This window comes from Ursus arctos, unplaced genomic scaffold (genome assembly GCF_023065955.2).
Source record: "Ursus arctos isolate Adak ecotype North America unplaced genomic scaffold, UrsArc2.0 scaffold_2, whole genome shotgun sequence".
Classification (NCBI taxonomy): Eukaryota; Metazoa; Chordata; class Mammalia; order Carnivora; family Ursidae; genus Ursus; species Ursus arctos.
Window position 1 is genome coordinate 14,677,621 of NW_026622874.1, and position 24,469 is coordinate 14,702,089.

A 24,469-nucleotide genomic window follows, 5' to 3' on the forward strand; every position below is an offset into this window, starting at 1 on the left:
TTCATTTTAAAAGTGAATATTTAATTCAACATTGCAATAAGAATTGAACAGTATTAAAAACAGAAGCATATAAGTGGCTTAAAATAGTGTATATTAATCTCTAGTTTCCTTGGGAGGCGATTTTAATTGCCAACTCTTTACAGTGAAATGATCCAAATCAGAAATATTAGAGATACCTCGTTTGAATCCTAAAAATTTGATACAATAAACATTACATATTTTTTAGAAAGATGGTCCAAGAAAATAACAACTCAGCATTTTCTAGAGACTGGCATCCCAGATCATCAAGACTATTATCGAGCACCTGGCTGTGATTCCACTACCACCTTCTTTGTTCTTCTAGATGCTTCTTGAATTTCATCTGGGCAATTCCAAAGGACTGAGAGGAAAACAGATGCAGAGATAGATGCATATTTCTCCTGCAGGCCCTCTCAGCATAGCAATTAGACAAATAATCAGTGAGAAAAAAGTATATAATTCATCATTTATAGTCCCTACAAGACTTCAATCAATTTGAAAAATTGCCAGTTCTGTCAAATATGCCAAGACTCCAATAAGGTATTTATGACACAGAATCTGAAAAAACACAAAAAAACAGACATTTAAAATTAGAATTATGATAACAGGCAGTTTGATATTTGATAAATATTCCAGGCTTATTTTAAATTCCATACCTGCAAGCTAAGATGAACCCAAACCACTGCTGCTCTAAGTCAAATAAATTTTATTCTACTTAATGAAGACTACTAACTTTAATAAAAATATAACTATTAGTCAATGGTGCTTAGAAATAACTAAAGTTCTTATATTTCCTGACTTCCATGGATGGGCTGACTGTCTGCATAAGGAGTAAGGAGAGGAAGGGTATCCCTGAACCCCTTGGATTTATATGCAAATTGAGTATGTACATTTTCTAGAAAGAGGTTCCAGAGCTTCCTTCTTCTCAAAGGGATACATGATTCCAAAAGTATCTTGTAGAAACTAAGCAGATGGCAGAAACCTAGTTAATAAACTAATTTCAAACTTCTGAGAGGCAGTACACTGTTACAGTTAAAAGGCAAAAGCTTTTGAGTCAGATGACTGGGTTCAAATTCAAACTCCACTTATTAGCTATGTGATCTCAGGGAACCTGCTTACCGCCTGTGTTAGTTTCCTCTTTACAACCTATGTCAATAGGTTGTTGTGAAAACTAAATGAGACAGTATACATAAAATGCTTAATAATGCCTAGCACCATTAGTGCTTAATAAATGTTCACTATCAAAACAAATTTAAAAATGTTAGCTATCATCATGGCATGATGTGAAGCTAGGAGCAAGTTACCATCTCACATCATTAAGAGAAGCTCTTAGTGGAGAGCCTGGGTGGCTCAGTAGAGTAAGCGTCTGACTTGATTTTGGCTGAGGTCATGATCTCAGGGTCGTGGGATTGAGCCCAGGCGTCAAGCACTGATGGGGCTTCACGCTCAGCATGGAGTCTGCTTATCCCTCTCCCTCTGCTCTCCCCTCCCACTCACTCGCTTTATCTCTAAAATAAATAAATAAAATCTTAAGGAAAAAAAAAAGATTCTTAGATGTAGTATAGACCAGATAAAAATCAATGTGCTAAAGAACTACCTTTATATTCATAAGAACACATTATACAAAACAGTTTTTAAATGCAGTTTACTAATAGAGTGTGGGCATATGAAAACAAAATCTTAAATATACAAGGACTTCATGAACACTGAATTCTGAGGTGCTAAAATGGAATTTTTTTCCTTTATAATATCAAAGTAACAAGATATAGTATAATCTTTCAAATGTTTTACTGCAAACCAAAGAAATAAATTTAACATCATGACCCAGTACAAGCAATACCTTTACCACATGTGAAACACTCATTTTTATATTTTCTATCATATTTCTTTCTTTTGTTTTTTAAAGCTGGTCTCTTCCGTCAAAATTATTTTCCAACTTACTATTGCATTATGACCTCCAGTTTGAAGAATACTAATATAGTACTTATGAAGTATGAGCTTTATGGAACCTAAGAGATAAGCATTCAAATATTGACTCCTCCTCAAAGCTACCTTGCAGGTATCGCTTTCACCTATCTTGGCCTGTTTCCTTGTTTTAAAAATGTGGATAAAAACACCTGCTACAGGGTTGCTTTAAAGATTAAAATTAAGGTGTATTTTTTTTTAGTAATTTTTTTCTATTTCTTTTTTTTTTTTTTTAAGATTTTATTTATTTATTTGACAGAGAGAGACAGCCAGCGAGAGAGGGAACACAAGCAGGGGGAGTGGGAGAGGAAGAAGCAGGCTCCTAGCGGAGGAGCCTGATGTGGGGCTCGATCTCATAACGCCAGGATCACGCCCTGAGCCGAAGGCAGACGCCGCTGTGCCACCCAGGCGCCCCTAAAATTAAGGTGTATTAAACTCCTAGCACAGGGGGGCGCCTGGGTGGCACAGCGGTTAAGCGTCTGCCTTCGGCTCAGGGCGTGATCCCGGCATTGTGGGATCGAGGCCCACATCAGGCTCCTCCGCTAGGAGCCTGCTTCTTCCTCTCCCACTCCCCCTGCTTGTGTTCCCTCTCTCGCTGGCTGTCTCTATCTGTGTTAAATAAATAAATAAAATCTTTTTTAAAAATAAATAAATAAATAAACTCCTAGCACAGGGACAAGACCAATATTCACTGTTTACTGTGAATATATTTTAATACGTTTTAAATATATTAATATATTATTATATTTAGTGCCTACTCTCAGTTTATTTCTGATACTTCCTCTAGTAAGTACTTCATAGAGACTAAAACAATGTCAATTATTTCTTTCCCAGTAGGGAGAGAAAAGCCTAAAATATAAAGATGACATCTTAGTTATATATTTCTTGCTATAATTTTCTGATCTAACAGACGAAATCCTCTGCTGCTCCAATAATTACTTCAAAGTTTGACAAAATAATTTTTAAAGTTTCCAAGTTACTACAGAATAATTCCTATTATTACCAAAGCATTTTATTATTAATTATTATTAATAATAAATATTATTATTTGTATTATTACCTAATATTACCACACAGCATATAGTATTCTCCCATTATAAAGCTGTATCTAGAGGCTGAAGACTTTCTAGTAAATCATTTATAAAGCATAAAAGAAAATATCACTACTGTCTTGAATTAGCATTCAAATGTGTTTCTTCAATGTAGAAAATATGATTAACATACATTTTGAAAGCTATGCAACAATAAGGAAAAAATTACTTAAATAGATTTGTTCAAACTAACCTTTATTTTTCCATCAGTATGTGCTGAAGCTACAGATGTGGAAACACGGACCAATCTTGTGGCCGATAAATGAATTTTGAAATGCCTATGGAAATGTGAGTAAAGGCAGTCCATAAATAAGTCAACTTCCTCCTGAGTAACTTCTCCAGGTGTTTTGTGGACACTGTCCCACAAAGCTTTTGCATCCTCTGGATGTATGGCATAAGAAATGTCCAGACTTTGAGGGCTACAGGGTACAGACCAAAGAAACTCGGTAGCAGCCATATACTGGTCCATTTTGCATGCAGTCCACATAGCTGCCATCCAGGAAAGATTAAACGCATTGATTGCTAAGGGACTGAAATAACAATCGAAAGTTTTCTGAAACCACGTTCCTACTATGGCTGTATTCGTCTCTGCTCCATTTGCAAGGAATAAGGGTACACAGGTGAAATCTTCTGATACAGTCTCCAGAAGACTGTCTCCAAATATACAGCAGAACCAACCAGTCCACAACACTTTATGTTCTCTGTTCTCAGATGGCAGTTGAGATTTTGACAAAATCTATAAAAAAAAAAAAAGGTTCATTAAATTCAGAAGTACATTTCCTTCTAAATTACATCTTCTCAAAATTAGTACATTTAAAAATAAGACGATATGTTGTACTATTTGCCAAAAAAACACAAAGGGAATAATCTCCCTAATCATTATAAGGGTTTATTAAGTTAATTGACCTTCCTCCTAATATTATTAGGACATGGTATGGCAAGATCTTGGTGCACCCAAAATGCAAAATAAGGAATGCCAATAGGGTGTAACCAAGTACACTATCCTGAAAAAAAACCCTCAAAATCTCAAATTCAGAAGGAACTGTAAAAAGTCACCAAATCCAACATGCTTGAATTCTTCTGTTAAGGAAGAATTCGGGATTTCCTAAGGCAGCTCTATCAACTTAAAAATGTTCTCTCATATGTTAGGCCCAAAGTTTCCACCCTCAGGTCCTGTTTTCTCCCTTACGTGCATGTAGAACAAATCAAATCTAATTTCTCTCCTACAGGAAAAGCCCTTCAAATATTTGATGATCCCTATCGTATGTAAAGTTCAACATCCCCAGTTTCTTCAACCATTCCTCCTATGACATACATATGTCAGCATGGGAGTCATTCATAAGTGAATATGATTACTTCAAAAAGATGTGATTAAAGGACTGTGACCATCTTTAACCTAGACTATACTACTTTTAATATAATCAGTAGTTTTCTAATTTTTAGTTGACAGTTTACATAAATTATCCCTATTCATTTTTGCTGTTAATAGGTAAATCTCAGGGCACCTGGGTGGCTCAGTCAGTTAAGCAGTCAACTCTTGATTTCAGCTCAGGTCATGATCTCAGAGTCCTGAGAATGAACCCTACATCAGGCTCTGTGCTCAGCAGGGAGTGTGCTTGAGATTCTCTCCCTCTCTGTCTGCCCCTCCCCCTCCCCTGTGTGCTCTCTAAAGTAAATAAATGGTAAATCTTAAAAAAAAAAAAAAAAAAAAGTAAACCTCCCCTAATCTTAGAGGTGGTATATTTATTTCTATTAAAATTTTAATGTTTTTCAAGTTGACCCATTGCACCAATCCATTCAGATTTTTAAGAATCTTGATTATGTTTTCTAGCAGACTAACCTCTCAAACTTCAAATCTATAAACTACATGACAAACATACCTTCTAGATATTCATAGTTTTAAAATTTGACCAAGATAAAGTGAAGGTCACAGCCCAGTATCATATTCCTTTAGAGATAATTATTTTAACAGCTACTTTTAGTATATTTCCCCTTCTTGTTCAAGAGATTATAAGAGTCTCAAAAGCCTTAAAGCCCATATAGGTCTATCACACTTTCATAACCTAAAAGTTCTGTAAGTCTGAGAAGAAATGAGATTTAACATGGGCACTATTAGGACACTCTACTAAGAGTTCAAGAGGTCATTTCTATTTCTCACAAGAAGATTTGCCTGTTGACATGCAAATCACGTCCCTTCTCTGGGCATCAACTGTTTCATTTGACAAAGACTGCTGTCTACTCAGTACCTATTTTCCTTCCACAATAAAACTGTGCTTTTAATGAGGTGGCAAAGTACCCACTAAAAAAGAAAGATTTCCTAGTCTGCCTTCCACCTGGGATGTAGAGAAGTTGTTGGGTCTTAGCAGTTTCATTAAAGATTTGCTCAGTGGCAGGCACCCTATTTGCCCTCCTACTTCCTGCCTGGAACTTGCAGAGAATATTTAGAGCTTCAGGAGCCATCTCAGACTACAGTGCAACCTTAAGGATAGAAGCCATGCACGAAGGATGATGGAGAGATAGAAGGAGCCTAGATTATTAATTCATAAAGCACATACCAACCTTGAACACCTTACCTCCGAACACTTTTTTGTAAGACAAATAAGCCTCTACCTATTAAACCTCAAGACAGATGTTTAATTCACGGGTATTTAGGCTTTCTGTTTTATGCAGCTAAACCCAATCCTAGGACTCTTGAAGATCCTTGCCAGTATCATGATCTAGACCAGGGGTTAGCAAATTTTTTCTGTGAAAGCCAGACAGTAAATGTTTTAGGCTTTGCAAGCCATATGGTCTCTGCAGCAAATACTAAAACATGCTGTTGCAGCACAAAAGCAGCCATAGACAACATGTAAACAAATGGAAGGAGCACTGTTCCAATAGAACCGTATTTACAAAAACAGGAACAAAAACAAGCAGCAGGTCAGATCTGGCCTGCAGGCCACAGTTTGCTGACCCCTGATCTATATAAATAAACAAAATTAGGCCTTTTTCACTATTTCAGAATTTAATTTATAATGACTAAGAGGAGTTCACTCAGAAGAAACAGGAGTATCGGGCATGAATAATAAATCCAGTTTCTTAATAAATCCAAAGATAGAGGGATAAAGCGCTGCCGGGTGACTGCCGCTGAGGCCGAGAAGGTGCCTGCGGACAAGCGCAGAGGAAGGGGAGCTGCCCCTGGCTGCCGCCGCCACGCTGGCCGCCCAGGAGTGCGAACAGAGGCTGAAGCCGAGTGAAGATCGAAAGTTAAATCACCAGGAAGTTGTGGAGGAAGATAAAAGACTTAAATTACCAAAAACTGGGAGGCTAAAAAAGCTCGTTTGGAATGGGAGCTGAAGGAAGAAGAAAAGAAAAAAGAATGTGCAGCAAGAGGGGCGGACTATGAGTAAGTGAAGCTACTGGAGACAGGGCAGAAGAGGCAGAAAGATGGGAGAGGAAGAAGAGGAGGAAAAACCCTGACCTGGGATTCTCTAGACTGTGCTGCTGCCCCCTTATCCAGTATTATTGGCTGACCAAGCGGACCAAACCTTACATGGAAACTTATGAGACTGAGAGAAAAACACGGAGAGGCGTTCTACCCAACGTCCAACAGTCTTCTTCATGGAACACATGTGCCCTCCACAGAGGAGACTGATAGGATGGTCATAGACTTGGAAAAGCAAACTGAAAAACGAGACCCGTATAGCCATCCTTATAATGATGATGCAGACACTGACTACGTTAATTAAAGAAAAGCCAAATTCAACAAGAAGGCAGAAAGATTCTATGGGAAATATACAGCTAAACAGAACTTAGAAAGCGGAACAGCAGTCTAATCTCCTTTAGGAACTCGGGACGCCTGGGTGGCTCAGTCGATTAAGCGTCTGCCTTTGGCTCAGGTCATGATCCCAGGGTCTTGGGATTGGGTCCCACATTGGTTTCCCTGCTCATCGGGGAGCCTGCTTCTCCCTCTGCCTGCCTCTCCCCCTGTTTGTGCTCCCTCTCTCACTCTTGCTCGCTCTCTCTGGAAAATAAATATATAAATCTTAAAAAAAAAAATCTCCTTTAGGAACTGTTTTGAATGCCAAATTATAACAGTAAACCAGGACTATTACATTTCCTTTTATAATTTTAAAGTGTTCTATGACTATGTATTTTCATGCTTATATATTTATTATTCACTCATTTCAGAAAAAAAGTCATGTATTTCTGTGTTCAAAATAAATAAATCCAAAGATAGTCATATTACTTTTATTTATTTTTGTTTTTTTAAAGATTTTATTTATTTATTGGACAGAGACAGACACAGCGAGAGACGGAACACCAGCAGGGGGAGTGGGAGAGGGAGTGCAGGCTTCCCGCGGAGCAGGGAGCCGGAAGCTGGCTGGATCCCAGGACCCTAGGATCATGACCTGACCCAAAGGCAGACGATTAACAACTGAGCCACCCAGGCGCCCCTGACAAATTACTGTTAAATACTACACACAAGAAGGAATGTTACATTTCTAAGAGTAACGTGGCATGAATATATCACAACATACGATGATAGATTATATATATATATATATATATATATATATATATATATTTTTTTTTTTTTTTTTTTTTTGCTAAAATTCCACTTCTAGGAATTATTCCATAGAATTGTACAGATATACTTACAAAAACGTGGTATTCTTAATGACATGAGTAATTATCTACAACATTATTACTAATTTAAAAAAGACCATATGCAAAAGCACAGGCAATACAATCCCAATTTTAGTAGATCCAGAGAGCCAACAGATGTATGTATGTTCGTGAGAGATATTTATAGTTTAGATAATCTTTGTCTAGTTTTAGCATTAGGTAATGCTGGCCTCACAGAATGAGTTAGGAAGTATTCCCTCTGGTTTTATACTCTGAAGAGATTGTAGAAAACTGATTTCTTTCTTAAATGTTCAGCAGAATTCACCAATGAACCCATCTGGGCCTGATGCTTTCTGTTTTGGAAAGTATTGACTCAATTTCTTTAATAAATAGAGGCTTACTCAGATTGTCTACTGCCAAATAGATGTATACCAAAATGTTAAACTGTGGTTTTCAATTTTCTTTGTATTTTTATGTATTTTCTAAGCTTTCTAAAATAAACATGACTATAATGTAATTGGAAAAAAAACCTTTTTAATTCGGCCATATCTAATTACTATAATTTGGTCAAACAACACATAAAATAGGTAATAAATCACAAGCTTATAATTTTTTTTAAATGGTAAGAAAATACCACAATTTCTAAACCAAGACAGTGCAGATTCTTTTCCCCTGGGAAGCAAGGATTGCCTATATAACATACCTGGACGAGAAATGCTTCAGGGTCTCTTTGTGTTCCTTTCATTCCTAGGAGAGTGGAGAAAGTCACTTTGATGTTGAAGTCTTCTCCCACTTCCACAGCAAGCCCTTTTTGCTTTTCAGCAGCAATAAATGCACTCAGAAGTCTAGAATATTCTTTGAGATTAGTATAGGAGAATTTATACAGAGGAGTTAAACTATATAAAGTCCATTGTTTATTCAGAAGGAATGCAACTTTTTGAGGATCATTATCTTCCTACAGAAAAAAAAAAAGACAAAAGCAGTTTAAATTCTCATTTACTAATATCTCCTAATTCTTAATCACAGTATTTTAAATATTTAATACAGATCTATTACTGGGTACCTGATCTTTACACTCCAGCCAAAATAGTTTGCAGGACTCTGAAGATCCCTGAACAAGCCTTTTCATTTGCTGTACCTTTTCTGTACCTTTGCTGTACCAAAAATACTCTTCCCACATGTGTTCACATGGCATGTTTCTTTCCTTCACTCAGGTCTGTCCAAGTGTCACTCGAAAGGCTACCCTAATTTTGTCTCACTCCAATTTTGTCACTTATATCTCCTTAACATGCTTTTTTCCACAGCATTTATTACTATATGACATTATATGTTTGTCTGATTTTTATTGTCTTTTTGTCTATTTTATTAGGTGCTATATCTCTAGCACCTAGAATAGCTGTTCAATAAATATTTACTTGATGAACATTTATGTTTGACTTATAGAAATTTAAAATTATAGATTTTGAAAATAGTAACTATTCCTGCAACACTTAATTTGTTTTAATTATGTAATTTTCTTGAACGTTTGGCAGTAAATCCACTCTATGACACAATGTCAAATTCAGTAGATTAAATAAAAAGATACTTGGGAGCACTTTTGCCATGTTCTATTAGAACCATGGGTACCATCAAAAACAAAAACCCTTCCTTCATATTGGCCCTACGGCATTATTGAGGGTCTTCACAAACACCCCCATACAGGTTCCTACTTTTATCCTGAATTGAATTTTTCTATAAATTCATACTTTCTGACATAGTCTTATAGCTCCCAACTGTCTTTTGGAACTTTCATTACAGCTGTCTACTTGATAAAAATATTTCTTCTGACTAGAGTTCATGGAAACTTTTATAAAACTTGTATAAAAAGTTTTTTCTTGTTATGATCAAACAGTATGGGAAAATTATTTGTTTCACAGAGATAAGGAAATGAATTGGACATTCCCATCTTTAATTTATATACAATTTCTATTTATGGTTAGGAACCATCACTTTCATTACCAGCACTAGTAATTTAAGAAGCTTTTCAGAAAGAAGCAAAAATTTTCCCATATCTCAAGAGATATGAGGCACACAGCATGGACAAGAAAACAAGACTATAGGGAGGATGTGGGTGACTGATCAGCCAGACTCGTTGCTATGTTTCTCAAAACGACACATCAAACCCACACTGACTAGGGTTTTATTTCATGTTCCAGTGAAATCACAAATTACCAGTGATATAAACCTTCAGAGTTGTTTATGAATAATCAAAACAGAGAATGTTGCCAGCAGACAAATTGGAGACAATATAAACACCAAAATAACTTAGTAATGATTCAGAAAAATTTGAAAAACAAAAATTCGTTAAGTCCAATAAATGAATGAATGAGAAATGAGAAGGGTTTACAACAGAATGCCAAAGGCTGGTTGATAAATATGGAGCAAATGGAGTTGGAAAATCATTATAGTGTGACCATCATAATAAAGATAGAATCAGGCAAATATTATCGATGGATGTTAAGGGTAAAGGGAAATTTTGATGAGGAACAGAATATTTACATTATCCTAAACTGTCTCCCAAACTGCTTATTAGATGCAGAGAGGAATAAAACAGTAACCACTGGGCAACGTCTTGAAAGTATGATCAAAACTGACATCACCTCTGTGCTACCAGATGTTATTCCCCAAAAAGGACACAACAGCCTCTGTGCTATATTCCAGCCAATACATAGCTTCAATCTAACCATGAGGAAACATCAGACAAATACAAAACGAAGAATAGTCTATCTGAAAAGGAAAGGGGAGAAAACTACATTCTTCAAAACGTCAATGTCATTAAAGAAAAGAAATACTATGGAAATGCTCCAGATTAAAGGAAGTTAAAAGATATAACAGGGGTGGTATTGATAGTATAAATAATTGTTTGTTTTTGCTATTTCTCATTTATTACCTGAGAGATTAAGTAGATACCAAAAATATTAAAAAGTAACACAAATCAAAATGTTTTGCTCACAGATTTCCGTAACATGAAGGAGCACAAAAGGCATACCTGTAATTGTGAACACTGAGGAATTTTCCTTCGAGGTGGAGTTGGGATAAATGAAGTCTGCTTCCTGACCGATTCTAATCGTTTCTGCAAAGGGGTGGCACCTATAAAATAATCTTTAAGCCTTGAGGATGCACTGTGCCTAGGAGTCGATTCCGGTGTGTCATAAGAATCCATGGTCTACATAAAATGAAAGAAAACCAGAATTCTGAACACTAAAAAGTTAATTCATGCTCACAGTTTCACTGATTCTTCTTCTCCTTGCTATAAAGGAATTCTTTTTTCCCTTCCTCTCCCTGCCCGCCCCTCCCCCCCACCAAAGTTTTGACTTTTCACCAAGTCATTTCTCTTTGGTTACAGGCTATTTTTATGAGTATCTTACCCATACCTCAAACACAGAATGTTCAAAACTAAATTCAACTCCTTTCCATCCTCCTCCAAAAGTTAGCTGGCCCATTTTCATATTCTCAATTTTGCTAAATTCATTTAAAGTGGGAGAAAAGCATTCTCCCACTTTCATTCTTGAACATGTAGTCATTAAGCACATACTTTCAAGTTTTTCCTTCAATAGTCTCTGTCATCCATTCCTAAAGCTACTTCTAGGTTCTTACTACCGTATCTATGGGTAATCCATTCTTCAACCATGACACTTTATTTTTAGTTGCCTGTGCAAAAAAATTCACAGTGATGAGAAAAATTCTACTTTTCTACTGACCACATTTTTCATAATTCAGCTTGTCCTTATCCTACTTCTCCTAGGCATAAACATATTCTCGTCTTCATGTTTTTGCCTATCAATCAGGTTCCTTATCTGAAGTGCCCTTTTTCCATTTCACCTCCTTTAGGACCATGCTTGAATTTGATCACTTTTCAAGTAGTAGAGTTTTGTTAATCTTTTTTCCCCAGAATACCTATGTTACACACTTCTGTCTGTATGAATAGCTCATTCCTGGGCAATGTGTATGGGGGAATAGTTGAGTATATAGAATGAGATCTCAGAGGCAAATATTTTTTAAAAACCCTCTAGATGAATCTAATAAAATCTTTCAATAAAATGTTTGGAGATTAATAATATACCAGCCCATATAGCTCTCCTTGATCATCTAGTCTGTACCACTTAATTTGGCCCAGATTCATACACTTCCCTGTACTGTTTTTTGGTGTGCATTTTTTCCTCTTCCCAACAAGACTAAAATACTTTGACTGAAATCCTGCTTTCTAGATCTCTTGAATTATTACCCTAATACAATGCTGAGTGTTCTTTAATTGTTAGCAAGTATTGTGGGGTTGGGGGTGGGTTGTTTTTGTTTTTTGTAGTTTCAAGTTTTTCTTTAAATTCCAGTTAGTTAACATACAATATAATCTTAGTTCCAGGAGTAGAATTTAGTGATTCATCACTTAAATACAACACTCAGTGCTCATCACAACAAGTGCCCTCCTTAATACCCATCACCCATTTAACCCACCCCCCTCCTCCCACCTCCCCTAACAAGCATCGGTTTAAATGGACAGAAGAATTTCATAGAACTCTGAAATTATAACTTTTGTTGAAAAGAATTATGATTTAAAAGTTATAATAATTACTTCCAAGTATTGGCACAGTTACCCTTTGATAAAAGTTTTTCACAAATGAAAACTTGTAGGGGCACCTGGGTGACTCAGTCAGTTAAGCATCTGCCTTTAGCTCAGGTCATTATCCCAGGGTGCCGGGGATAAAGCCCCACATGGGGCCCCCTGCTCAGCGGGAAGTCTGTTTCTCCCTCTCCCTCTGCTCCTCCCTCCCGCTTGTGTGTGGCGCCCGCTCTTCCGCTCTCTCTCAAATAAATAAAATCTTTTTAAAAAATGAAAACTTGTATTTATTACTATATTTAAATTTCATTATGTCAAACTAGGACACTCTCTGTATCTTGCTCAAACCTTCATAAATTAAATACGTAGTTCTCAATGCTCAGATAATGCCCAAGCAAGATCATACACCACACAACTGAAATAGCAGCTACTTTAAATGCATACTAAACTACCTCTTTAAAGGGGAGTTTTAAGGTGCCTGGGTGGCTTGGTCAGTTAAGACTCTGACTCTTGATTTCAGCTCAGGTCATGATCTCAGGGTCATGAGATCAAGCTCCGTTTTGGACTCCACGCTGGCCATGGAGCCTACCCGAGATTCTCTCTCTCCCTCTCCCTCTGCCCCTACACCCACCCCTTCGCTGGCACTCTGTCTTAAAAGAAAAAAGGAGGGGGGATTTTAATCAGTCTCATCTACACAGAATGTTTCTTTCAAAGTTTTATTTGGATTAATTGCTAACATTTATTGAGTATTCATCAGGTGCCAAGTACTTGTCCAAGCCCCTAACAAATATTGTCTCATTTAATCCTCAAACCCCATGAGGTGGTTTATTATATTTCCAATTGACAGACATAAAGACAAAGAAGTTAAGTAATTTGCCAGAGTCATAGAAGTAAAGAAAGCAAGAACCAGGATTTGAACCCAGATAGTAGAATGCCAGAGTGGGTGCTCTTATCTCTTTCTTTCACATTGCCTTTCAATAGAGATCAATTTCAAAGCAAAAGAAGCCCTGATGAATTTGACTCCTTAAAAGAGAAATGTTACGAATTCCAAAAAAAGATTTAAAAATCTGTCTAGGTGAGAAGAAGACTGTTAACACTGAGACAGTTGGTTTTGAGAAAAACCTAGGGGACTAAGTATTTTATATTATGGTAATGTGAAATATCCCAATCCATGCATAAAAGATTAGAAAATGACATCGATTTTACTCTTTCCCCAATCAATAACGTGCAATTTTGCCCTGCCCCAAAATTAAGAAGTTAAAAATATATCTTGACTAGGGGTGGGTGCCTGGGTGGCTCAGTTGGTTAAGCGTCTGCCTTCGGCTCAGATCATGATCTCAGGGTCCTCGGATCGAGCCCTACACCAGGGTCCCTGCTCAGCAGGGAGCCTGCTTCTCCCTCTCCCTCTGCCTGCAGCTCCCCCTGCTTGTACTCTGTCAAACAGATAAATTAAAAATCCTTAAAAATATAGATATATCTTGACTCATTATTTTAGTGTCCCAGTCTTAACCCCTCCAGTCCATAACTAGTGATCCATAGTCGCCACTTCTATCTTGTCATTACCTTGCTGGAGATCCCATAACAATTCCCACACATCTTTCAGGTGAAGTCAGGACTTCTCTGAGTTTCACGGCACTACATTATCTGACCTTATTATTTGATACTATCCAGGTTCGTTTACTACCTCAGGAGTTCTCAGCCCAAGATCTTTGGATAAATGGCCTTTCCAAAATCCAACAACCCTCTAAGGTTGTATGCAAAATGTTGTACGCATGTGTATTTGGTGGGGGAGGAAGAAAGGTCCAGTAGACAATTTTTGGAAAGGTTAAGAATCACTGCCCTAGACTGATCATCACCCTACTACTCCCCTTCGTGCCTGTCATGTTTGCCTCTGCTCCCTGACTTTTTTATTCAGCCTTCAGCCAACTAAGAATGCTTCTCCCCTCGCATTTGCCTGACCAAATGCGATCCATCCTGGAGGTTTCACGTCCTCAGAAGCTGCCCCGTATCCACAGAGTATCAGCTCTTCTTGCACTGTAGTTCATAACACACAGTTACAACTTCGTTTTTTCTCTTGTGGTAAATCCGTGAAGGAAGGGACCCTGCCTTCATTCACCTTTTACATTGCCACCAATACCTAAATCCCACTGCCAAAGCTTGGCCGAGTGCCAAGCAGCCACCGAAACACACAAGCGTTGTAGCGATAACGAGCACAGAGCAGAGCAAAACAAAGTTTACTGCCAGTCCTGGACAAAGACAAAGCGTCTTACCAATAAAATGCCGTGATGACGCTGTCACCCATTCCGGCTTCACGAACCAAGTCTGGTTCCAAAACTGGGTAGAGATTAAAATCTCCTGAAGTTAAAACAAAAACAGAAACAAACAAAAAAACCGCCAAAACGGCAGCTAAGAGAGAGTTCGGAGGAATCCTTGGCCCCTCCAAGTTCCCTCTCACTCCACAGTAACTGGGTTCACCAGGGACACAAACTGCCCGGGAAGGAGACTTCTGCTTCTTCAGACGTCCGACGACTTCACCCTGGGAGGGGCATTTCCGCGGACCCAGCCACCAGCTCTGCGACCCTCGCTCCTGCGAAGTCGGCTTCTGCCACAGGAGGGGAAGGGCAAGGGATAGTGGGTCCCACTCGCCCCTCTCCACTTGAGCCCTGAAGAGACCCAGCTAGCTCTGAAATCCCGCCTTTGAGAAGCTTGCAACCAGCTTCAGCCACCGCCTCAGTTTAAAATAGTTTCCCGCCCTGCTCTGCGGCCGGACACCGGAAGCCTCCCTGGTTCCGATTATACGTTAGTGAAGCAACTATGGTCGCCATTTTAACTGAGGTCTGGTGACTTAACCATAATCGTCAACTTGGGTAATCGCGCGGTGTTAGTCTTCCACCTTTTTCTACCTGCGCGAAGCGTTCCTGCAAATTTCCGCCCATAATAAGCATGGCAGCGGCACCTCTGCTCTGATTGGTTGAATGCCTTCGCCTTAACTCGGGCGCTTTCAGAGCCGAATGAGGAGTGCTTGCATCTCGGTGAAGGTCTGGTTTGGGGTTCTGGACCTGCGAAGGTTTCGGGTTTGCCGGCCTTTCTCTTTCTGAAGACCGGAGGCCGGCCGCGAGGTCGGGGAGATTTAAAAACCTGAGGCCGAGTTCTTCCTGTTTTCCGAGTTTGGCCTACGGGAACCTTCGGGGAAGCGTGGAAGGAAGGGAAGGGTGTGCGCTTGGTGGTCAGCCCCTTCCGCCTCTGCATGGTCGCGGAGTCCCGCCTTGCCCTCCCGTGTGGAAGGTTTCTCTCGGCTCTTCTGGTCGCAGTTCGGTTGGTTAGAAGTGGAAACTGATGCATTGGAGGAGGGGAAAGGACCTTTTCCCTACCCTCTCTCCAAGGGCCCAAAGAACTTGCAGATTTATCTAGTTTCTAGACGCGTGTACTTGAGTGTTCAGCGAAGAAGGGCTTAAATATTGGAGAAGAGAGCGAGAACAACTAGCATTTTAAGGGATTTGTGTCTATTTTCAAAACTGACTTTTGACCATCGTCCAACACCGGCAGCTTGGGATTCGTGAGCGTCTTTCGCCATCCTGCGGCTCCAACATGCTCTCCTGTTGGTTAAGTCGGCTATGCAGGGGTTTTTCCACACCCACCGGAAGGATCACCCACCTGAGCCGGGGTTCTCTTTCCAGAACGCTGGTGCTCAGTTCACAGAGGAGAATTCCAGGTGAAGGCAGTGAAGGGCTCTGTCCTCTAAACGGTACTTCCTCCTGGCCTCCGCAATCAGAGTGCTCTTATTCCATTTTCCTGTCGTCTGAACTCGATGGCCTTATGTGTAGAGGCAGAACATTCACTCTCCATTTCTTATAATGTAGATTTTTTTCTCTGGAGTTTAAAAAAGTAACCACATGAATTCTCCTTTTAGCTGATGCTACTAATAAGCCTAAAAAATTCTTCCACATTTGAGAATATTTTGGATAGTGTTTTCTAGCGTGCAAGTGACTGGTTTCACTCTAGATTCATACCATCAAACTTCAGTAATTCCAAGATCTCATTTCATTAGGGAAAGGAATGTGCACTATTAAGAACAGGGTAATTTTAGGCCTCTGCAAATGCTACATGATCAAAATTTAGATTTCCTAACACAGGGCAAAAATTTACAGTAAAACTTATTCACTTGGCCTTTGGCACATTTGCAGGTAAATTTAATAGTGACTGAATCAAATTACATACTTCAACTTTATCAGTTTCATTCACTGACATGAAATACCTAAGATGATATAAATTGAGGGTCTTTATTTTTAAGCAATTTGCAAATAATATGTTTTTAATCTTGCTTTTCTTTAAAGAATTCAGTAGCTTTGTTGCTCGGACCAACACGTGTGGAGAGTTGCGTTCTTCTCACTTAGGCCAAGAAGTCACTTTGTGTGGATGGATTCAGTATCGAAGGTAAACTGGCTTACGAATGCCTAGTGGTTAGGGGTGACTGGGTTTCTGAGTCAATTAAGCTTTCAGCTCTTGATTTCGACTCAGGTCATGATCTCAGGGTCATGAGATCAAGCCCCGAGTTGGGATCTGCCTGCTTAAGATTCTCTTTCTGCCCCTTCAGCACCTCCACACACAAAAAAGAATGCCTGGAGGTTGTTTTTCCCCAATCAGTTCCAAACTTTTATTAATTTTCAGTCAGTCAGAACAACAAAAGCTTTGCGACTCCTGCAGGATTCTCAGAATTCATTGTGTTTTCAGATTTGTTTTGAAAGATCCAAATAGAGTCACTGGAGTGGCATCTGTTGAAGGGTGTGATAACAGTGTGTTCCACCAGTGGACTGAAATGTCCCTTAGCCCGCTCAAGTTGAAGAGTTTCTAGGACCAGTAATTGGGAGTGGGCCCGCTGGTAAGCTTCAATAGCATGAAAAAGCTCATTTTATTCTAAATTTAGGTAGAGAAAAAGCCTAAAAACATGAACAGTGATTCCTTATGATTAAAGCCCATTTTGTTGTTCATCTCTATATTCCAGCACATACCTGAATAGTACATTAATTAATAAGAGTTCCAAAATACATAGATTTTGTGGCCTTCCTGAAGAATATGTACCAAATGGGCGGATATTTGACCCATAAATTTGGTGACTTCTGAGCTCAAAATCTGAGGTTTCTGTATCCCTTCCTGGTACTAAGGATAATATGAGAAATGAGGGTTGAATGCTAAAATGTTGGGATTTGGGGGAACTTTTTGATGGTTTATAGAAGTGTTGGACCGCCTCTAGAAAATTGTATCTTTTAAAAAAACAGTTTATAGGGATACCTGGGTGGCTCAGTCAGTTAAGTGTCTGCCTTCAGCTTAGATCATGGTCCCTGGGATCCTGGGATTGAGCTCTGCATCAGGCTCCCTGCTCAGCAGGGAGCCTGCTTCTCCCTCTCCTACTGCCCTTCTCCCCCACTTGTGCGTGCAAGAGAGCCTGATGTGGGGCTCGATCCCAGAACGCCGGGATCACGCCCTGAGCTGAAGGCAGACGCTTAACCCCTGTGCCACCCAGGCGCCCCCAATTGGATATTTCTAATATCCTAAAATATCTTTGGAAGTTTCCAAATAAAATTTTCTTATAAAGACTTAAGCCAATGAAAATTAAAAATTTGCCTTTTACTAACAAGCCACCTGGATAACATTAGGAAGATGTATATATAACCAGTAAAAATTGAAATTGAAAATGAAAAGCCTGGGGACACGTGCATGGCTCAGTTGGTTAAGCAGCCGCCTTAGGCTCAGGTCTTGATCTCAGGGTCCTAAGATCATGTCCCACATCAAGCTCCCTGCTCAAGGGCAAGTCTGTTTCTTCCTCTCCCTCTGCTGCTCCCCCTGCTTGTGCTCTCTCACTCGTGCACTCTCTCTCTCTCAAGTAAATAAATAAAATCTTTTTTAAAAAATGAAATGAGGGGCGCCTGGGTGGCACAGCGGTTAAGCGTCTGCCTTCGGCTCAGGGTGTGATCCCGGCGTTATGGGATCGAGCCCCACATCAGGCTCCTCCGCTGGGAGCCTGCTTCTTCCTCTCCCACTCCCCCTGCTTGTGTTCCCTCTCTCGCTGGCTGTCTCTATCTCTGTCAAATAAATAAATAAAATCTTAAAAAAAAAAAAATGAAATGAAAATGAAAAGCCTGGGGTGCCTGGTTGGCTCAGTGGGCAGAGTGTGCAACTCTGGATCTCAGGGTTGTGAGTTCAAGCCCTGCTTGTGGCATGGAGTTTACTTAAAAATTAAAAAAAAAAAAAATAGGAGCGCCTGGGTGGCTCATTCGGTTGAACTGAGCTTTCGGCTCCAGTCACGATGCCGGGGTCCTGGGATCAAGCCCCGTGTTGGGATCCCTGCTCAGTGGGGAGCCTGCTTCTCTGCCCTCTGCTGCACTCTCTCTCTCTCAAATAGATAAAATCTTTTTAAAAAATTTTTAAAAATAGATGATTAAGAAAATAACAAATGCAAAGTCTTTTTTCCATTGATAAGCTACATAGATAATTGCATGAATGTAGCACATAATGAAAACACATAATTGTAATTGCATGGATTTTTGTTTGTTTGTTTAATTTGTTTTGCCTGCTTAAATTTTGGGCTCAGAGATTTTGTCGTAACGTGTTCATTTTCTTCATTGATCAGGCAAAACATCTTCCTGGTCCTAAGAGATTTCCATGGGCTCGTTCAAGTTGTCATTCCCCAGGAAGAGGTAATAGAAGGTTTCCTACTGTTATCTGAAAGCCTCTTTGATGCTATGGTAGAGTATGCTAAGTATGTTGGATAAGTGTATGCGTGCGTGTGTGTGTATACGTATGATGAAATGTTCCTGGAATAATATATATGTATCTGGTAACATTGGTTACCTCTGGGAAAGGCGACTTTTTACTGTATATCTATTTATACCCTTTGAATTTTGAGCCATGCGAAGGGTACCACCTGCTCAAAAAAAATTACCATTAAAATTAGATAAAATAGTTGTCATCATGCTTATTGGGCAATATTGGTTTGTCTTGTGGTAATGGTTACAAATGCTTGTATACCTAAGAAACATATGATTTACTCAGTGCTTAGTCTTTGAAGTAAGTAAAGAACAATGAATTATCTTTCAGGGATCAGGATCCAGAGACGAGCATAGCTAACCCCGGAGATTTCCTTTCAGTTGGACTCCATTATTGCTATTGGATGAAACTGCCCCTAAGACTAATTCTGGAGACAGTTGCCTTAAAAGTATGTAGGAATTGTTTCCATCGATCATTCTTCTCCTTATTTTCCTTTAAGGAAAAAATTCTAAAACCCTTCACTAATAGTTTTACCTGCTTTATTATGTGGAGTCAAAATGGGGATGCAATTTACCAAATTCTTTAAGAAAGTCATTAAGGGCAGCCCCAGTATTTATGGCAATTAAGCTATGAGTGTGAATATTTTTCTAAACCACAGACTGCAATTACTACATATTCCTTTAAATTCATGTGTTCGTCGGAACTGTTTTTCTCTCTCATTCTGTAGTCGGCTGCTGCTGTGAGGAAGATTCTGTGTGAAGCCCCTGTGGAATCTGTGGTGCAGGTGTCTGGGACAGTAATTTCCCGACCTCCAGGACAAGAGAATCCGGTTAGTAGTTCAGAAGCGGTCTATGTACCTTTTGCCTGTATACCTGTGTACTGCCTACACATTCAGGTGACACCAAGCGACTATTAGACATCAGGCGCTGAAAGTTCTGCAGGTTCCACGAATGAACACACAGATTCCAAAATTGTCACTACAAATACATACCTATGTGCACAGGCATGTTAAGACATCTGTTAATGAGCACATTGGCCACAGATACGCATAAGAACGTCAATCTCACACAGATATTGACGCTTTAGACCGTACGCTCTAAGCACCCATACTTACATATGTAAGTACGTGCATGTGTTTTACAAATGATCGCTGTGTACATGTCCTGATGAGTGATTTTTAAAAAAAAGAATACGTCTTTTCTCTCTCTGTCTCTTTAAGAAAATGCCAACAGGTGAGATCGAAATCAAAGTTAAAACAGCTGAACTTCTGAATTCCTGCAAGAAGCTGCCCTTTGAAGTTAAGGACTTTGTGAAGGTGCCATCCTCTGTTGTTAATAAAATAGAGTGTCTAGGAAATGTTGGTAACCAGTAAAGTGTTTTCAGAGTTTTTTAACTTCTACGAAATTAAGCATTTTACTGTAGACCTGTCGTGAAGTGTTCTGTGGTGTTCTGAGTTAAGCCGTTGCAGTACCTAAACACCTAGGCTGCTTTTTCAGACAGCTCGAAACATGAGTCTGCCTTTAAGACTTGAGGTGGTGTTTTCAAGTATTTTTGTTGCTGTTTGACATTTTGAAAGGAAATTTGTGTCGAGCTTGGAAATGGTCAAATGGTATAGGAGATCCTACATCGATTAACTTTAAGCCTCTAACCGTGATAAAATGTTCGCTTGACTTCCCAAGCATGTAAATCTGATTACTGTAATTTAGGATGTACTTTGCCAAAGTTTGAAGGGTTGTTGAAGCTAAATAGGTCTGGGTGAGTACACCCAGATAATCTGCATCTTTGATACAGTTATCTACAGTTGTAAATGTATATACATCTACTTTGTAAACTGATCTGTAAAATGGTTTTTAAATTAACTGTATGGCCACTTAGTGTCATATTTAAATTCTCAATACTTAATCTTTTAATTAGAAAGAGCAATATAATTACAGGGTTCACCTTTTTGTGGGAGGAGAAAAAAGGAAATATACAGTTTTCCCCCAGCTAAGCTTTCAGAAAGATATGACAGTTCTACTTCTGGTTAAAAAGTTGTCAGCACAGAGAGATGCAGAGACTTACAACTTTGAAAATAAGCAAAACCTTCTTACCGGTTCCTACTAGGGAGATTCCCTCGCTGTTACCTTGCGTTTCTTACTTTTAATCCCACTCAAGTGATAATGTCATAGCTGTTTTTACTCTGGTGTATATTTTTTTTCAAGATTTTATTTATTTGAGTGAGAGAACAAGTAGGGGGAGTGGCAGAGGGAGAGGAAAAGCTCAGCAGGGAGCTTGACGCAGGGCTGGATCCCAGGATCCCAGGATCATGAGCTGAGCCAAAAGCAGTTGCTTAACCGACTGAGCCACCCAGGCACCCCTACCCTCGTGTATAATTGTAAAAGATCTTTGAAGCCTTTAAGTATACTTTTCAAGACTCAACTATGGGCTTAAAAGAAAGGACAAATGTTTAGTGAGGGTAGGCAAATTTCAGTGAAGGGTGATGTTAATGATGAAGAGGAAAAAAACATAAAATCTATGCTAGTAACAAACTTAGAGGTTGTAGGAATTAAGGATGCTGTTGTATTCACAAATGGTGGAAACTGAAGGTAGAACTGAAGTTTCTGAAAAGCCAAGCTCTGTATTAAAGTTAATATCTTTTTAATATTCAAAAAATATTTAAACATTAAAATCTTTCAATTTGTTTAGAAAACAGAGGCTCTTCGTTTGCAGTATCGCTACTTAGACTTGCGTAGTTTCCAAATGCAGTATAATCTGCGACTGAGGTCCCAGATGGTCATGAAAATGCGGGAGTATCTCTGTAATCTACATGGTAAGGGACATGCGTGAATGTTCTTTAGAGCTTTTTAGCATCTCTTCTGTTTTATTCAGCATTTTATTGTATCCTCTCTTTGGCATCATTGGGTCAGAGGTTGCCAGAGGTCTGGAATTCACTTAATGTGTAAAGCAGTTTTTGAAGAAAGGTTAATTTCCAGGTGTTTTGTCCTAGAGCATAATTTGGTAACTTAGAACATAATTTAGTTCTACTAGGTCACAAATAACAGTTTTTTAAAGATGTTGAGTCGAAGGTAGAACAGCCCTTTCGTTGTTATCTATAAGTTTTCTTAATTCCTTATCATGCTTATACTAATTTATTGGGAGCTCAGAAATGTCCTATGAATTAAACTAGACTCTTCAATTAGTCCTGGGGCTTTTTCTACTATGTTTGAGTGATTTTTGCTATACTAGCAGAACATTTAGAAAACCAAAACAGTTCAGTAAACAAGAATCCATCAAATAGTTGGAATTATTTCATGAGAAAGGTGTCAGTTTATGAGCCAAATAGGGTTTTATGAGAATATTCAGCTTCCGTCTTGGATGTGTGGAAATCAGTATTCAGTAGGCTTGGTAACTTCTTTCAGTCAAAATTTCCTAATTAAAATGTAGCCTCAGATTTGTTGAACTGTACCCTAGACAACATATTTGACAAATTTGTATCTATTAAATTCTGATGCTTCTCTCTTTTTAGGATTTGTGGATATAGAAACACCAACATTGTTTAAGAGGACTCCTGGGGTATGTATATCCCTTAAATCAGCCTACAGATGATGTCGTATTAGTTATGAAATTGGGCCACTTTGTTTTTATATTCATGTGGCTATATTTTTGGTGTATATTTTACTGTTTCACAATGGTCACATTAACTAGGTTTTGTTAAGAGTCGAGAAAATTATATGGGTCAGAATTTTGAGTCAGAACATTTTTATTCTACATGAGTTTTCTTTCCCTTGAGGTTTATAAGTGCAAATCAATAATGAATTGTTTACTTAAATATAAACCCCTTGTGGGGCACCTGGCTGGCTCAGTCAGGAGAGCATGTAACTCTTGATCTCAGGCTTGTGAGTTCAAGCCCCACATGGAATATAGAGGTTACTTAAATAAATAAAAAAACTTAAAATAAACTCCTTGTTCATTAAGAATTGACATTTCTAAACATTGTTATTTAATCTGTACAGTCCATGGACTTATAAAACCATAGTTTAAGAAAGGAGTTAGCAGTTATTGGATAGGAATTGCACAAAATTCTATCAGCTCGTAACAGAATTGGGAATTCATTTCAACAACCACGCATTTACTACCTGCCACGTACACACATTGTTAAAAGCCTACTATGTGCAAGGCTTTTGGCGGACTAAAAGATGAGCAAGAGATGATCTCTGTCATTTGCTCTTTAGTTAACTTTGTTGATGTGCCAAAGTATCAACTTCCACCAGATCTTAGGTTCAGGTTTTTTTAACAATAATATTTCTGCTCTCCTTCTCTCTTTAAAGGGTGCAAAAGAGTTTGTAATACCATCCAGGGAACCTGGAAAGTTTTATTGCCTCCCTCAGAGTCCTCAACAGTTTAAACAGCTTCTGATGGTTGGTGGTTTAGACAGGTGAGCCTTCTGTATGCTACTAGTAAGTTATCAGAAAAAGAAAGGGGAGGAAGGTGGGGAGAAAAAGGGGAAACACAAAATTATCTGATTTCTTAAAAGAAGTTAGAAAATGCATGAGCATTTGGAAAATACTTGTAAAGTACCCTAAACATTTGTAGTCATTATTTAGTAAAGATGTATTGGGTGGCCTCCATGTGCAAAGCTCTATGCTAGTAGATGTGCAGGGAATTAAAAACAAAAAAGGAAAGGTTTTAGGGGCACCCGGGTGGCTCAGTCGGCTAAGTGTCCGACTCTTGATCTCACTTCAGGTCTTGATCTCGGGGTCGTGAGTTCAAGCCCTGAGTTGGGCTCCATGGTGGACGTGGAGCCTACCAGAAAGAAAGGAAGGAAGAAAGGGAGGGGAGGGGAGGACAAAAAGGAAAGGTTTTAGGGGCGCCTGGGTGGCTCAGTCGGCTAAGTGTCCGACTCTTGATCTCACTTCAGGTCTTGATCTCAGGGTCGTGAGTTCAAGCCCTGAGTTGGGCTCCATGGTGGACGTGGAGCCTACCAGAAAGAAAGGAAGGAAGAAAGAAAGGAAAGGAAGAAAGGGAGGGGAGGACAAAAAGGAAAGGTTTTGCTCTCCAGTAGTTAATGAATGTAGTAAGAATAGGGTAATAAATAAACCAACTGCCAACTATGATAGAACCCAAAAATAAGTTTGTTGAGGGTTACAAACTAGATATTGTTTGAGGAAATATCATTTAAAAAACTTTGTGAGCAAGGCCTTCTGGGACAGTGCTGCATCTCAGCATTTGAAGATGAGAATGGGAGTGGCATAGCACAAGAAAGCTCGAGTGTATTTATGGAGCAATAAGTACTTTGATTTGGCCAGAGCAAAAGAGTATATATTAAGAAGCGTAAACCGCCTTGCGTGCCGATCTAATATATGAATATTGAAAGGTGCCATTGTATATTTTTAAATCAATGTATAGAATAGTTTCTTATGTGTCTACTGTATATCTGCTTAGATTACAG

The 24,469-nt window shown here is 38.9% G+C and overlaps 2 protein-coding genes and 1 pseudogene across 4 annotated transcripts in view; 2 read left to right on the forward strand and 1 right to left on the reverse strand.

Annotated features, from left to right (window-relative positions):
* On the reverse strand, window positions 1-15,545 carry CENPL (centromere protein L). Its single transcript, XM_026509331.4, has 5 exons — window positions 14,547-15,545; window positions 10,711-10,887; window positions 8,386-8,637; window positions 3,268-3,810; window positions 1-576 (listed from the first exon to the last, which is right to left on the reverse strand). The coding sequence occupies exons 2-5, from the start codon at window positions 10,882-10,884 to the stop codon at window positions 505-507; spliced, it is 1,041 nt and encodes a 346-aa protein (XP_026365116.2). The 5' UTR covers window positions 10,885-10,887; window positions 14,547-15,545; the 3' UTR covers window positions 1-504.
* On the forward strand, window positions 6,195-6,889 carry LOC113262971 (pre-mRNA-splicing factor SYF2-like; annotated as a pseudogene).
* DARS2 (aspartyl-tRNA synthetase 2, mitochondrial) overlaps window positions 15,077-24,469 on the forward strand; it is a 26,564-nt gene continuing 17,171 nt past the window's right edge. Inside the window, exons 1-9 of one of the 3 annotated variants that reach the window (XM_057315472.1) lie at window positions 15,077-15,314; window positions 15,823-15,988; window positions 16,611-16,710; window positions 18,905-18,971; window positions 19,769-19,870; window positions 20,261-20,356; window positions 21,727-21,850; window positions 22,547-22,593; window positions 23,349-23,455. In XM_057315472.1, coding sequence (XP_057171455.1) covers window positions 15,288-15,314; window positions 15,823-15,988; window positions 16,611-16,710; window positions 18,905-18,971; window positions 19,769-19,870; window positions 20,261-20,356; window positions 21,727-21,850; window positions 22,547-22,593; window positions 23,349-23,455 — 836 coding nt within the window. In that variant the 5' untranslated portion in view covers window positions 15,077-15,287. Of the gene's footprint in view, window positions 15,315-15,822; window positions 15,989-16,610; window positions 16,711-18,904; window positions 18,972-19,371; window positions 19,490-19,768; window positions 19,871-20,260; window positions 20,357-21,726; window positions 21,851-22,546; window positions 22,594-23,348; window positions 23,456-24,469 lie in introns of those variants that run through there. The other 2 variants (XM_057315473.1, XM_026509330.4) reach the window with 2 other exon arrangements.